General features: G+C 43.8%; 1 protein-coding gene across 6 annotated transcripts in view; it reads right to left on the bottom strand.

Annotated features, from left to right (window-relative positions):
* MKNK1 (MAPK interacting serine/threonine kinase 1) overlaps positions 1-13559 on the bottom strand; it is a 49511-nt gene that overhangs the window by 21991 nt on the left and 13961 nt on the right. For 3 of the 6 annotated variants that reach the window (XM_055137336.1, XM_055137342.1, XM_055137341.1), the window contains exons 3-5: positions 10190-10281; positions 5176-5277; positions 1459-1556 (exon numbers count right to left, since the gene is read on the bottom strand). In XM_055137336.1, the coding sequence (XP_054993311.1) occupies positions 1459-1556; positions 5176-5277; positions 10190-10202 (213 nt within the window). In that variant the 5' untranslated portion in view covers positions 10203-10281. The remainder of the gene's footprint in view (positions 1-1458; positions 1557-5175; positions 5278-10189; positions 10282-13559) is intronic. The other 3 variants (XM_055137339.1, XM_055137340.1, XM_055137337.1) reach the window with 2 other exon arrangements.

The raw sequence follows: 13559 nt of genomic DNA, 5'->3' as shown, positions 1-13559 counted from the left end.
TGGGTTTGATCCCTGGAAGTGCATGACACTAAATTTATGGGGCTGTGAAATAGTACAGTAGTTGAGGTGCACACCAGGCATCTGCCTGATCCAGGTTCAATTCCACATGGTCCCCTGAGAACTGCCAGTGTGGCCTTCGAGGCCTCTATCACTGCTGGGGTGTCCTGGATAACCCTGGTACCTCAGGGTCTAAGCAACATGGAATCCTCTGGCCCTAGCATTGAACCACCAAAATCACCAGTGGGGCAGAAACCTCCGAGCACTGTTTGGAAGTCCCCATTACTCCCCCAAAATAAAATCAATTTATATTTGGGACTTGGGCTAGCCAGTTAAAGGAAGAGAATTATTTCTTTTTTCTTTTTCTTTTTAAATTTATTATTTTAATTTATTTTGAAAAATTTATGTTTATAAACGTAAACACCCCTGGTGTTGCACAGGGGCAACTCCTGACTCTGAACTCAGGGATCACTCCTGGTGGTACTCAGGGAACTATATGTGGTGCTGGGGATTGAACCCAGATCCTGGGTTGGTTGTGTGAAATGCAAGTGCCTTACCCACTGTAGTATCTCCTAAATCCTGAAGAGAACACATTTCTTTCAGGAGCTAAAATTGGCCAGGTTTATCTAGCGAGGGTTCAAAACCTTTAGTATCAAAATCACCTGGAGATCTCTTGAAATTCATGTTTCTGGGCTCTACTCCATTTCTGGCCTTGGATAGGGTCAGATAATTAGTATTTCTAATGTGTTTCCAGGCCCCACACTGACAGCTACTCCTCTAGATCCATCAGTTCTGCCACATGAAACTTGCAAAGAGGAGCCACTCAAAGGTCAGGCACCTAGAAGCCACCTTTTGTGGCCCCAAGCTGAGTGCTCAGTTCCCATTATCATGATACTTTACATCATTTTGTATATATATATATATATATATATATCACTAAATAGCTTTTTGTAATCTATAGTATCTCTATTTCTATGTATTCAATTCTATTTGCATCTTTATAACAACTCTATGACAAAGGAAGGGCAGGTCTTATTATCTTCATTTTAGAGATGTGGTAACTGAGCATCAAAGAGGTTTAGTGACTTGGCCAAAGTCAAAGAATAGTGGCTTATCAAAACAGATTCAAGCAGGCCTTCTAATCCCAAATTTAGCTATCTCTCTCTTCAGAGGGTAACTTCTTGTCAGCAAATTAAGAAGCAGCTTATGAACCAGGCATTACTCAAAGCACTTTATACACATGAATATACTCATCCTCACAACAATAAGATATAGATTCTATAATTACACCCACTTTTCTGATGAAGAACTGAAGGACAGGGAGGTTAAGATACACAGGAAGTAAGCATAGAAACAAAGGCTGGAATCTAGTGAATCCTGCTTCAGAGGGTGGAATGCAGAACTTAGTCTGTTTAGGACAAGTTCTCAAAGAAAAGCCTGGCACCCCAATGAGACACTCACTTTGACAGCATACTCTTTGCCATTCTGCAGGCTCACGGCACCTTGAACTTTGGCATAGGCTCCCTCTCCAAGTAATTCAGAGGTCAGCTTGTACGTATCTAGAGGTGAAATGAATGAGAGGAATAGTAAAATGATCTTGAGAATTTCTGTCATTCAGCTTCCCTGGTCTGACAAACAGGCACATAATGAGCCTCAGTCACAAGGAAGGCCATGAGCATTTCGGACCCTCTCAGGAGGAATCAGGTTCTCAGTAAGCAGACCACATGGAAGGCATCTTGGTCCTTGTTTTTAAGATGAGGTCAGTGCAAGCGTTTCAGTTTGACACATATGTCCTGAGCTCCTATCATGAGTCAGACAGAATATAAGATTATAACAGGAACAGAGTGAGAAATAAAATATACTCCCTACCCTTTGAGAACCACAAAACAACAGATATACACAGATGACCTCAGAATAAGACAGGCAGTGGTAAGGACTACCACAGAGAACTAAAACACAGTAAAAACAAGTTAAATCTGTTCAGGGAATCTGAGGGTCCTCCTAGAAATGATGTAATTTAAATGGAAATCATTCATTCATTTACTCATTAACTTAATGCGCCAAATTCTTTCCAAGGAAGTGATATTCCAAAGGAGAACAGAACAGCGTTTTACTTTGGCAGACTGGAGGTTTTCAAGAAATCTGCCGATGTCACAGGAAACAGAAGGTAGAAGTAGGATGCAAACGGATGCTTTGAGGTTTTAAGGTACTGAGTCAGAGTGGTTCTTATAGGGTGATGGATCTGGGTTGAAATAACATTCAGGTGACTGTCTCAAGCTAACAAATAGCATAAGCTCTTTGAGTCCCTTCCAAAGGAAGCCACATCTCCACTGTGGCCTCAGCCAAGCTGACCTCCTTCTCCTGTGGTCTCTGTTCTTCAGCATTTTCCTTTTGAGGTTACTTAGTATTTAAACCACAGACGAAGAAATATGCTTTAACCATAAGATTTATCATTTTTTGTCATTAGAAACCCTTTATACCAATTATCCTTGAATAACAAGGAGATATTCTCATATTCATCAAAAAAGCAAGGCCTACTGATTGGAAAATATTTTTCAAATCTTGGGACATTTAAAAACTATTATTTTATTTTGGTTTTTGGAGGCACAAATGGTGGTGCTTGGGGAATACCCTTACTTATGTGCTTGGGAGTCATGCTCAATAGTAATTCCCTGCTAGGAATTGCACCCTGGCCTTCTGCATTCGGAATTTGCTCTAACCCTTTGAGCTACCTCTCCAGCCTATAAAATCTTGGAACTTATGTCCATTCCAACTCCCTTTACAATTTAGGTTAAAGATAGATAAAACTATATACTAAGTACCTTCCTGGTCTCATACATTTGTTCTTGCAGCTATTTATAAGAGTGCACTGCTGAGGGCTGGAGTGATAGTACAGTGGGTAGGGAGTTTGCCTTGCACGTGGCCCACCCAGGTTCTATCTCAGGCATCCAATATGGTCCCCTGAGCACTGCCAGGAGTAATTCCTGAGCGTAGAGCCAGCAGTAACTCCTGCACATCTCCAGGTGTGACTCAAAAAGCAAAAAAAAAAAAGACTGTACTAGCTACCGAGAGTATCCCGCCCGCATGGCAGAGCCTGGCAAGTTACCTGTGGCATATTCAATATGCCAAAAACAGTAATAACAGGTCTCACAATGGAGACGTTACTGGTACTTGCTCGAGCAAATCAATGAACAACGGGACAACAGTGTGACAGTGCTACAGTGCTACTGTTGTGTATTAAAGTTTTTTTCGGGGGGGGGCTGGGGCACACTTGGTGGTGTTCAGGGTTAATTCCCATATTAGCACTCAGGGATCACTCCTAGTGGGAACTGGGGGATGATATGAGGTACCAAGGATTAAAGCAAGATCAGCAGTGTGCAAGGCAAGTGTCCACTCTACTATTGATCTGGCCCTGATATGGCATGCCTCTTTCACAATGGACATTTTGGCTTTTTGTGTTTGTATGTGCATTTGTTTTTGGACTATACGTAATGTGCTCAGGACTTACTCCTAGTTTTGAGTCCTCCTGGCAGGACTTGGGGGACCACATGAAGTGCTGGAAATTGAATCTGGGTTAGCTGTCAGCAAAGCAAGCACCTTACCCATTGCACTATCTCTCTAGCCCATAACAGAAACTTTGATGTTAACCTTTTACACATACCAGAATAGGGCAATGGTTGGAGGTCCAATATTCCTAGCTCAAGAACGTTTGTATTGGAACCATTCAACAAAATAATTCATATTAATGTATTATAAAAGAAACCATGAGAAGTTATTTAATGTCTTAAAAGAAATAAAACAGATATAGGAGGCATGTCACTCTAAAGAGTAGCCGCCTATATATATATATATATATATATATATATATATATATATTTATTTTTTAAATTTTTTTCTTTTTGGGTAACACCCAGCAATGCACAGGGGTCACTCCTGGCTCATGCACTCAGGAATCACCCCTGGCGGTGCTCAGGGGACCATATGGGATGCTGGGATTTGAACCCGGGTCGGCTGCGTGCAAGGCAAACACCCTACCTGCTGTGCTATCACTCTAGCCCCTAGCCACCAATATTTTTAGTTATTTTCAGAACTGTCCAAACATCCACCTTACCCCCAGCACAATCCTGGTGATAAAAGGACCAGCACTTAGTCCAGTGCATCACATTAAAATAAAGCTAAAAATGCCTGATGGCTAGGGGCTGGAGCTATAGCACAGCGGGTAGGGCATTTGCCTTGCACACGGCTGACCTGGGTTCGAGTCCCAGCATCCCATGTGGTCCCCTGAGCACCGCCAGGAGTAATTCAGTAATGAGTGCTGAGCCAGGCACAACCCCTGTGTATTGCTGGGTGTGATCCAAAAATTAAAAAAAAAAAAGAATAAAAATGCTTGATGGGGGCTGGGGATATGGATTAAAGAGCTGAAGCATATGCCTGGCATGTATGAGGCTCAGAGTTTGATTCCCAGTACAACATCCTTCCGCCACTCCAAGCACCACTGGATATGGCCCTTGTGCCCCTGCAAATGTTTGATGACCCAGGACTCTGTCTCCTGCTCAAATTGAAGTGAAATTCATATAACAGCAGTAGCTGCACTCTCAGAGTCAAATTCTCTGTTAACAGAAGACTGAAGTTTCTTTTAGACTTTTTTTCCATTAAAAGAAAAAAAAAAGAGACTGGGGCCAGAGAAATAACTCAAAGGTTTATGCTTGGTATGAGGAAGTCTGGGTCTGATCCCCAGCACAACAGTCCCGTGCGCACCACCAGGAGCAACACCCACATGCTACCATCACCTCACATTTAATTTACACCATGGCTCTAAGCTTTCTCTCTTCCTCTTTCTCTTAGATGGGTGCTGCAGTCTCTCCAGAACAGCTAAATGAAATGTCAGAGTTGAAAAGGGGCTGCAACAGATCAAGCAATCTCATCCCATGTTTAACTCTTATAGACTGGTCTCTCTCACCAGCTTGAACCATCAGAGGAGGCCCTTGTGTCATCCAAGAGCTCTTCCCCTTCCTGCTCTCTGTACCACTTCTTTGTGTAAACTTTCTTAACCTCTTCACACATTATCACAAGCTGGCTCTAGGATAATACATTCGTGATCTAGACCCGGGCTACTAGGATGCTCCTCCATTGCTTGGGGAGCCATAGACCCAGATCTGAGAGAACTGTGTAACCCACCTTCAAATTTTCCTGGAAAGGAGTCAGTAGCCCGGGATTTCCGCTTCTTCTTCCTCCTCTTGTCACTTGCTGCAATTGGAAGGGGCTCACTGCTGCCCATTTCTGGGAGAAAAAAAGGAGTTGTAAGGGAAATATTAACTGTACTGATTAAGCTGTAAGTTCACCTGGAGGGGGGAAAAGGAAGTGAAGGAACTAGGAGTTTTACAATGATGGTTTTTAAATATTCGAGGACTATTGGCTTGCTTTAACCCAGAAGGCAAAACTAAAGGCGAAACCATTATAGGAGATCATTAACTGTAGAAAGGATGTCAGATAGACAGGCTAGATTAAAAGGAGATAGCAGAGCATGCTTTAACTGAGCTCATTTGCACATGGATTTAGATCTGCCACAATAGTCCCTAAAATGACCATAAAGTCACAGACAGAATCCTACCTGTGACATCCTACAGCCCCCATACCAGAAAGGCAGGACCTAAGAAGCTAAGAAAAAGGGGTATAGGGACAGAATGGAGTCCAAGAAAATAAGACCACATGCTTAGCAACAACCCCATGATTATACACCAATTTAGAAATACAGTACAGATTATCTCTGTGAAGGTGTAAGATAGCAAGGAATGGGTGTGAAAATGTCCCGAAATTACTTACTATGCAAGAGCACAGATCTGAGGAGCCTGGAGCATATCTCCCCTTCTCAGCTCCATATTTGAGAGGGAACAGGCAGGGCCCATTCAGAAAATGTCTACAGCAGAAGTTGGATAAGGCCATTGACTGGGAAAATATTATTTTCTCTCACTGGCAAGCACCTTGCTCCCTCCCTGTGTTAAAGGGAGGAGAGGTAAGACAGGCATTCAGATATTGGACAGACCAGGCAGGCAGGAAAGGGTAGGGATAGAAAGAGCAAGCAAGAGAGTGAGAAGGGAGAGAGAAAAGGAGAAAAAATGAATCTGTACTCAATAATAGTACTGTTTCTAAGACACTCTACTAAGGGCTTTCCCTGTTAAAGATAAATTACTTATAGAACATGTCATGCCCCTGATCCAGAGTGGAGCCTTAATACTCTTTGCCTGCAGTTAGAAATAATAAGATTTCTCTGAAGTCTCTAGGTCTAAATCCCCACCAGGGTGATTAAACCTTTACATCCTTCTAAAATAGAGGCACTCGAGTGCAGATGGGGCATATGATGTGAGAGACTTTTAGACCAACCGTCAATAAACACAGGCTCTGGATTGTTGGAAATTTTTTTTTTCTGAGAGATTTTGAAATGGAAGCTGGCTATTTGCCTGTTGAGGGGAAAGGCCCACTCTCTTCTCAGAGGACCCTGGCTGAACACGATCAGAGAAATGGAAAGTCTGCTCAGGAAGATTGATTAGGGCTGGTGCATGTCTATACACTGTTCTCAGAAGGAAGTACATGATTGCCATTAGGAGAAAGTACAGAGAACAGTCCTTTCCACAACACAGTACTGAAAGCATGGTTAGGTAGCCACGTGCCTGACAGCTCTATTTAGCTATTGTCTTCCTTTCATTTTGGGGATACAATGACAGCAGATTTCAATCATACTTCAGAGAACAGGTAAAAATACAGATTAAAAAAAATCCACAGAGTACCTCAAAATATCACTCAAGTCAACAGTTTCAAGCACAAGTTTGTGTCTGGGGGCTGCAACATGCAAAGAATTCAAAGAAATAAATCTTAAATATCAGCACCCAATGACCCACCACAGGGCAAAAGGAAAAAAATCTACCCAAATATGGTGAGGAATTCTACAGATCCAAAACATAAGGTCACTCGTTCATCTTCAGGAGCCCAGGTGGGGGGCACTGGCCCCTGGGACAGCAGGCTCAGGAGGGTGCTGCTGAGGAGGAATGTCCTCCTGCCCTGACTGCCAAGCAGTCCCAGGTCAGCCCTTATCCCCATCTACTTCCTCACCAGAATTGCAAGTTAGTGCACAGACTCTGAATTCCCTTCTCTTCCTCCTTTCCCGTGCTGATGGAGGTTCTAAGGACAAGTACAACACCCAACAGACAGGCCATGTGGAGAAGCAGCAGAGAGCTGGCAGCATTCTAGTTCACAGGGGATGCTCAGACATACTTATAGCTCTAGCTAGAAAACCTTGTTAGCAGCAATTTATACTTGGTTTTTACCACAGCAGAGCTGAGGGAGCCTCTTGTGGAACAAGCCAACCTCTGAGCAGTGCCACACACTCTATATTAGATTTTATAGCTTTGCACACAAAAGATGAATACCTGGTCTATTCTGCATGGTTTTCAGTGGAAGAGGATATTGCCAGAAGGGACAAATGGTCAAGATTTTCTTTGAAAACAACTTGTTGAAGGAGAGTTGCTTTTGAAACTAGGAAGAAAAAATAATGTAGGAAGACCGTGAAGTAAAATAAACATGCTTAACGTCCCTTTTTACTCTGGGATAGAGGAGAGGCTTGATAATTTCCCATCAGGAGCCTGGCTATATAGTATTTTATCATGGATGATCCATTAGCAGTTTTGGTAGGACTTTAATTTATCGTGTGTGCGATCATTTGATAAATGTTTCCACAGGATGAAGGGCTCCTAATCAAACTGGTTCTTGGCCCACTTCTCTACTTAAAAAAGAATTCCTCTCAGTTATTGAAACCCAGATTTTCAAAAGTTCCTCCCTTCTTCATCTTTATTTTTTGGTTATTTTTGTTTTTTGCAGGGGAGGGCACACCTGGTAGTATTCAGGGGTTACTCCTGGATCTGAACTCAGGAATTACTCATGGCGGTGCTCGAGGGACCATGTGGGATTTCAGGTATAGAGCCAGGATCTGCTGGAAGCAAGGTAAGCATCCTGCCTGCTGTACTTATCTCTCTTGCCCCAAAAGTCCCTCTCTTTTTTGAAGCTCCCTGACAACCAACTGCAGATGAGTCAATGTACATATTTTGGAAAGGTACACACAGTACATAATTAGAAATCAGTTAGATGATATGCAAATAGACGGCATTAATGCACCAAACTAGTTCTACTCAATTTTCTGCTCCCAAATATCTTGCTAGAAGCTCTCCTAAAGCACTGATTTTATTTGGCCTAAGTTAGTTAGCTCTCCTCAATGTTCCTAAAGGCTGGAACTGTTGCCCTGTCCATCTCTGCATCTCCTGTAAGCTGTGGTATTGTGTCAGGTATATCAGAAACCACAGAAAGTATGCTCTGAAAAGAAAATGATATAATATGATATGCGTACTCAGTGTGAGACGCAATGCATTTTTCCTGTATCTTTTGTTCTGGAGCCATACCCAGCAGGGTTCAGGGCTTACTCCTGACTCTGAACTCAGGATCACTCCTGGCAGGCTTGGGAGATTATATGGGATGCTGGGGATGAACCCAGGTCAAGTTTTGTTTTGTTTTTTTTTTTTGCTTTTTGGGTCACACCTGGCTAAGCACAGGGGTTACTCCTGGCTCTGCACTCAGGAATTACCCCTGGCGGTGCTCAGGGGACCATATGGGATGCTGGGAATCGAACCCGTGTCAGCTGCGTGCAAGGCAAACGCCTTACCCACTGTACTATTGCTCCAGCTCCCTCAAGTTTTTAATAATAAAAAAAAAACCCTAAAATCTACAACTCACACTGAAATTTAGAATCTAAACATATAGTCTAAAAAAAAATCAAGAGGCTGGAACGACTGGAGAGATAGCACAGCGGGTAGGGCGTTTGCCTTGCACGCGGCCGACCCGGGTTCAAATCCCAGCATCCCATATGGTCCCCTGAGCATGGCCAGGGGTAATTCCTGAGTGCAGAGCCAGGAGTAACCCCTGTGCATCGCCAGGTGTGACCCAAAAAGAAAAAAAAAATGCCTGATGGGGGCTGGGGATATGGATTAAAGAGCTGAAGCATATGCCTGGCATGTATGAGGCTCAGAGTTTGATTCCCAGTACAACATCCTTCCGCCACCCCAAGCACCACTGGATATGGCCCTTGTGTCCTAGTCCTTATGGAATTTAAATCCACTACCATTTGCAATTGTAATGCAGTGGCAGGAATTAAGTACCTGGTGCAGTGGAGCAGAAGAGGATATGGTAACTAGAAGAAGTAAGAACTAAGCTGACCTCCAAAGGATGAGTGGAATCAGGGGTGGAGGCTGGGTAAAAAACACAAGAAAGGCATGTGCTAAGAAAGACCCAGAGAGACAGTATGGCTGGTTACTGTAAGTTGTTCAGGCTGGAGAGAACATAGATTATGTGTGAAATAATGACAAATCAAAAGAAAGAGTAAGCAGGGGCAGATCATCAATAATAATAAATGCTTCCACTCCTAGGGAAGTGTTTTTCTTATTTTCTCTATTAAAATAAGAGGGGCAGGGCTAGGTCAAAAGTACAGTGGATAGGCACTTGCCTTGCACGTAGCTGACCTGGGTTCAATCCCTGGCATCTTGTATAGTTCCACAAGGCCCACCAGGAGTGATCCTTGAGTGCAGAGCCATGAATTAGTCCTGAATACTGCTAGGTAAGGCTCAAAAACTAAATAAATAAATAGCACTGCACTGTCATAGCACTGTCGTCCTGCTGTTCATCGATTTGCTCGAGCGGGCACCAGTAATGTCTCCATTGTGAGACTTGTTGAAAGTGGGTGGGCTGGATAGATGCTTTGCATGCAGGAGATCCATATTAAATCTTTGGTACTTCATGGTCCTCTGAGGACTGCAGAGAACAGCTGCTGAGCACTGCTGGGTATAGACTCCTCCAAATCCAAAACAGACACTGGGTATGCATGTTCTTTCTTTTAATTTTGCTATTTTTGTCAGTTTGTTTTGGGGTCATACCCCCTGGTTTTCAGGGGTTATTCCTGGCTCTGTGCTCAGGAATCACTCTTGATGGTCTTTGGGGACATATGGGATGCTAGGGATCGAACCTGGGTCAGTCATGTACAAGACAAGTGTTCTGCTCACCGTAGTATCACCTCAGCACCCTTCTTAGTAAACAAAACAAGTACTGATTATACTGGTAGTATAGGAAGAGTGAAGATATGTATTAAAGAACTAACCTGGTTCCTGCATGGGGAGAGGGCTCCAGGGAACTCAGCAGAGAGAGAGGACCCAGAGTCTCATCTGGTAGAGCAGAACAGCAATAGATATTCTGAAATACAGGCAGTGATTAACTCTTCTCCCCACATGGTGATGCCAAGGCTCACCTTCTTTTTTGGAGGGTTGTGGGGTTGGGGTACACACTGCTAGGTGCGTAACACCACCACCACCCGTGTGTCCCCTCCCCCCACCAGTGAGGAAACTGATGCCAGGACATTTACCTCTTTGGGCTTTTTTTGGGGGGAGGGTCACACCCCACAGTGCTCAGGGTTGACTTCTGGCTCTGTACATAGGAATCATTCCTGGTGGGCTGGGGGACCACATGGGGTGCCAGGGATCAAACAGGGTCAGCTGCATGCCAGGCAAGTGTTCTGCCTGCTGTACTATTTCTTCGGCCCCACATTTATCTCTTTGAAGTATGGCAATAGTACTTACAGTACATACAACAACTACTAGGAGTTCTACAGTATTCAGGAGCTACTTCTTCTTCTTCTTTTTTTTTTTTTTTTTGCTTTTTGGGTCACACCTGGCAATGCTCAGGGGCTACTCCTGGCTTTGCACTCAGGAATTACTCCTGGCGGTGCTCAGGGGACCATATGGGATGCTGGGAATCGAACCCGGGTCGGCCACTTGCAAGGCAAACGCCCTACCTGCTGTGCTATCTCTCCAGCCCTCAGGAGCTACTTCTGAACCACGCCTGTGGTCAAATGTGGTGCCAGGAATCAAACAGGGATCAGCTGCATGCAAGGCAGGTAGATGGTCTACCACTAAGTCACACTCATGTCTTTCCCAACAACAAGGCCCATATTCTAAAATACATGTGTCATTTCTCATAAAATCTATAGACATATTAATATTTTGGTATGTTTTTGCTTTTGGAGCATTACCTGGCAGTGCTTGGGGGTTACTTTTGGATCTGCATTCAGGAATCACTCCTGGCAGTGCTCAGGGGTTACTTTTGGGTCTGCATTTAGGAATCATTCCTTGCAGTGCTCAGGGGACCATATGAGATACCGAGGATTGAACCCAGGTCGGCTATAGGCAAGGCAAGTGCTTTACTCACTGTACTATCTCTCATAAATTTATAACTATTGCGCTCTATTTAAATACTAATGCTGAAAGGTAGAAGGGGTAACTGGTCAGAATTAGCCTGGTACCAACAAGAATATTTTTATGCAGAAATGTTAGCACAGAGATATGAATGGGAAGTTGACTGTTTCATCAGATCATTGAATGATGTCATTTCCTCTATGAGCTGAGATGTCAAATTTATTTGGCAGCACTGTTCAAGCTTACATAAGCATATGGGCATTATTATCACATTATCATTCTTACAATAATTTAGAATCTAATTTATCAAAAAGTTCCTTGGACCAAGAAAGCTTTGTATTTTGGGTTTTGGCCTGTTACATAGGATGAATTTCAGATCAATTCAAACACATTATTTCTTGGTGTTTCTGTTACTAAGTACCTGGCTATGTTCTACTTTTGCTTTGCCTATTAGTTGGCTGATCTGGTTGCTGATTTGGTTTCATTACTATATTACAAAGTCAAGGAAAGAGTACATTAAAATAGAAGCCAGATGAATTTAATGCCTGATAAATGAAGGGCATCACTTGTGAAATCAATTCAACCAAAGGACAATGTGTCTGTGATTCAAAGGGACTAAAGCATTTCACAGATTTTTTCCAAAGTTTTTGTGTAGTAGACTGCACAGCATTCTGCAGACCACATTGGCTCACTCAATTGCAGTGAAAGCAGACAGTCTGAGGTCCTCCAAGGTACAAATAGTGTGGCGATTCATAACAGACCTCAAAAAGGCTGGGTCAAAGGTCCCAGTGGTTGGGGCTGGACAGATAGCACAGCGGGTAGTACGTTTGCCTTGCACGCGGCTGACCGGGGTTCGATTCCCAGCATCCCATATGGTCCCCTGAGCACCACCAGGAGTAATTCCTGAGGGCAGAGCCAGGAGTGACCCCTGTGCATCGCCGGGTATGACCCAAAAAGAAAAAAAGAAAAAATAAAAAATACAAAGGTCCCAGTGATTAAAGATTCAGGCCCACTTGCCTGTCTGTTTTGATATTAGGATTACAAGCAGTCTTTAGCGTTGACATTGCATTTTCCTGATAGAAGAAATAGCACAAGAAAGATGTAAGAGGAAGAGGAAAGAAAGTATGCATATAAGAAATACCAAGCAGAGGGGCTAGAGCAATAGCACAGCAGGTAGTGCGTTTGCCTTGCATGTGGCCTACTCGGGTTTGATTCCCAGCATTTCATATGGTCACCACCAGGAGTAATTCCTGAGTGCAGAGCCAGGAGTAAACCCTGTGCATTTCTGGGTGTGACCCAAAAACCAAAAAACCAAACAAACAAAAAAGAAATACCAAGCAGAGGATGGAGAGACAGTATGAGGGGGAAGGTGTCTGCCTTGTATACAACCATCCCTCATTTGATGTGTACCAATTATGATCCCCTGAGTACTGCCAGTTGTGACCTCTAAGCACAGAGCCAGGAGTAAGCCCTAAGATGTGCGCCCAAAACAAAACAACAAAAAGCAAGCAAGGACTGGGGCCAGAGATACAGGAGGAAAAAAAACAAAACAAAACCAAGGCACATGGCTGGGGTGGGAGTGAGAGACAGACAGATAGACAGACAGAAGAGAGAGAGAGAGAGAGAGAGAGAGAGAGAGAGAGCACAAATAGTAGTAAAGGGCTGGATCAATAGAAGCAGTGAAGTGTAAAAAGACAAGAAAGGCAGGGTGAAGTCAAATCAACTAAGCTTACTAATGTGGCCTAAAAGGCCTTCCAACATCTGGTCCCCATGTATTTTCCAACCTTACTAACTAAAGCCAGTCATTTTTTTTTTCTTTTTTTGGGTCACACCTGGCGATGCACAGGGGTTACTCCTGGCTCATGCACTCAGGAATTACTCCTGGCGGTACTCAGGGGACCGCATAAGATGCCTGGAATCGAACCCAGGTTGGCCACATGCAAGGCAAATGCCCTACCTGCTGTGTTACCGCTCCAGCCCCCAAAAGCCAGTCACTCTTTCAAGAAGCACTGTAGCACTGCCACTGTCATCCCGTTGTTCATCGATTTGCTCAAGCGGGCACCAGTAACGTCTCCATTGTGAGACTTGTTGTTACTGTTTCTGACATATCAAGTATGCTTGGTAGCTTGCCAGGCTTTACCGTGCAGGTGGGATACTACAGGTAGCTTGCTCGGCTCTCCGAGAGGGACGGAGGAATCAAACCCGGATCGGCTGTGTGCAAAGCAAATGCCCTACCCTCTGTGCTATTGCTCCAACCCCCAAAAACCCGTCATTCTTTTA

Source organism: Sorex araneus, chromosome 5 (assembly GCF_027595985.1).
Source record: "Sorex araneus isolate mSorAra2 chromosome 5, mSorAra2.pri, whole genome shotgun sequence".
Classification (NCBI taxonomy): domain Eukaryota; kingdom Metazoa; phylum Chordata; class Mammalia; order Eulipotyphla; family Soricidae; genus Sorex; species Sorex araneus.
This window is presented reverse-complemented; position numbering and strand designations above follow the sequence as displayed.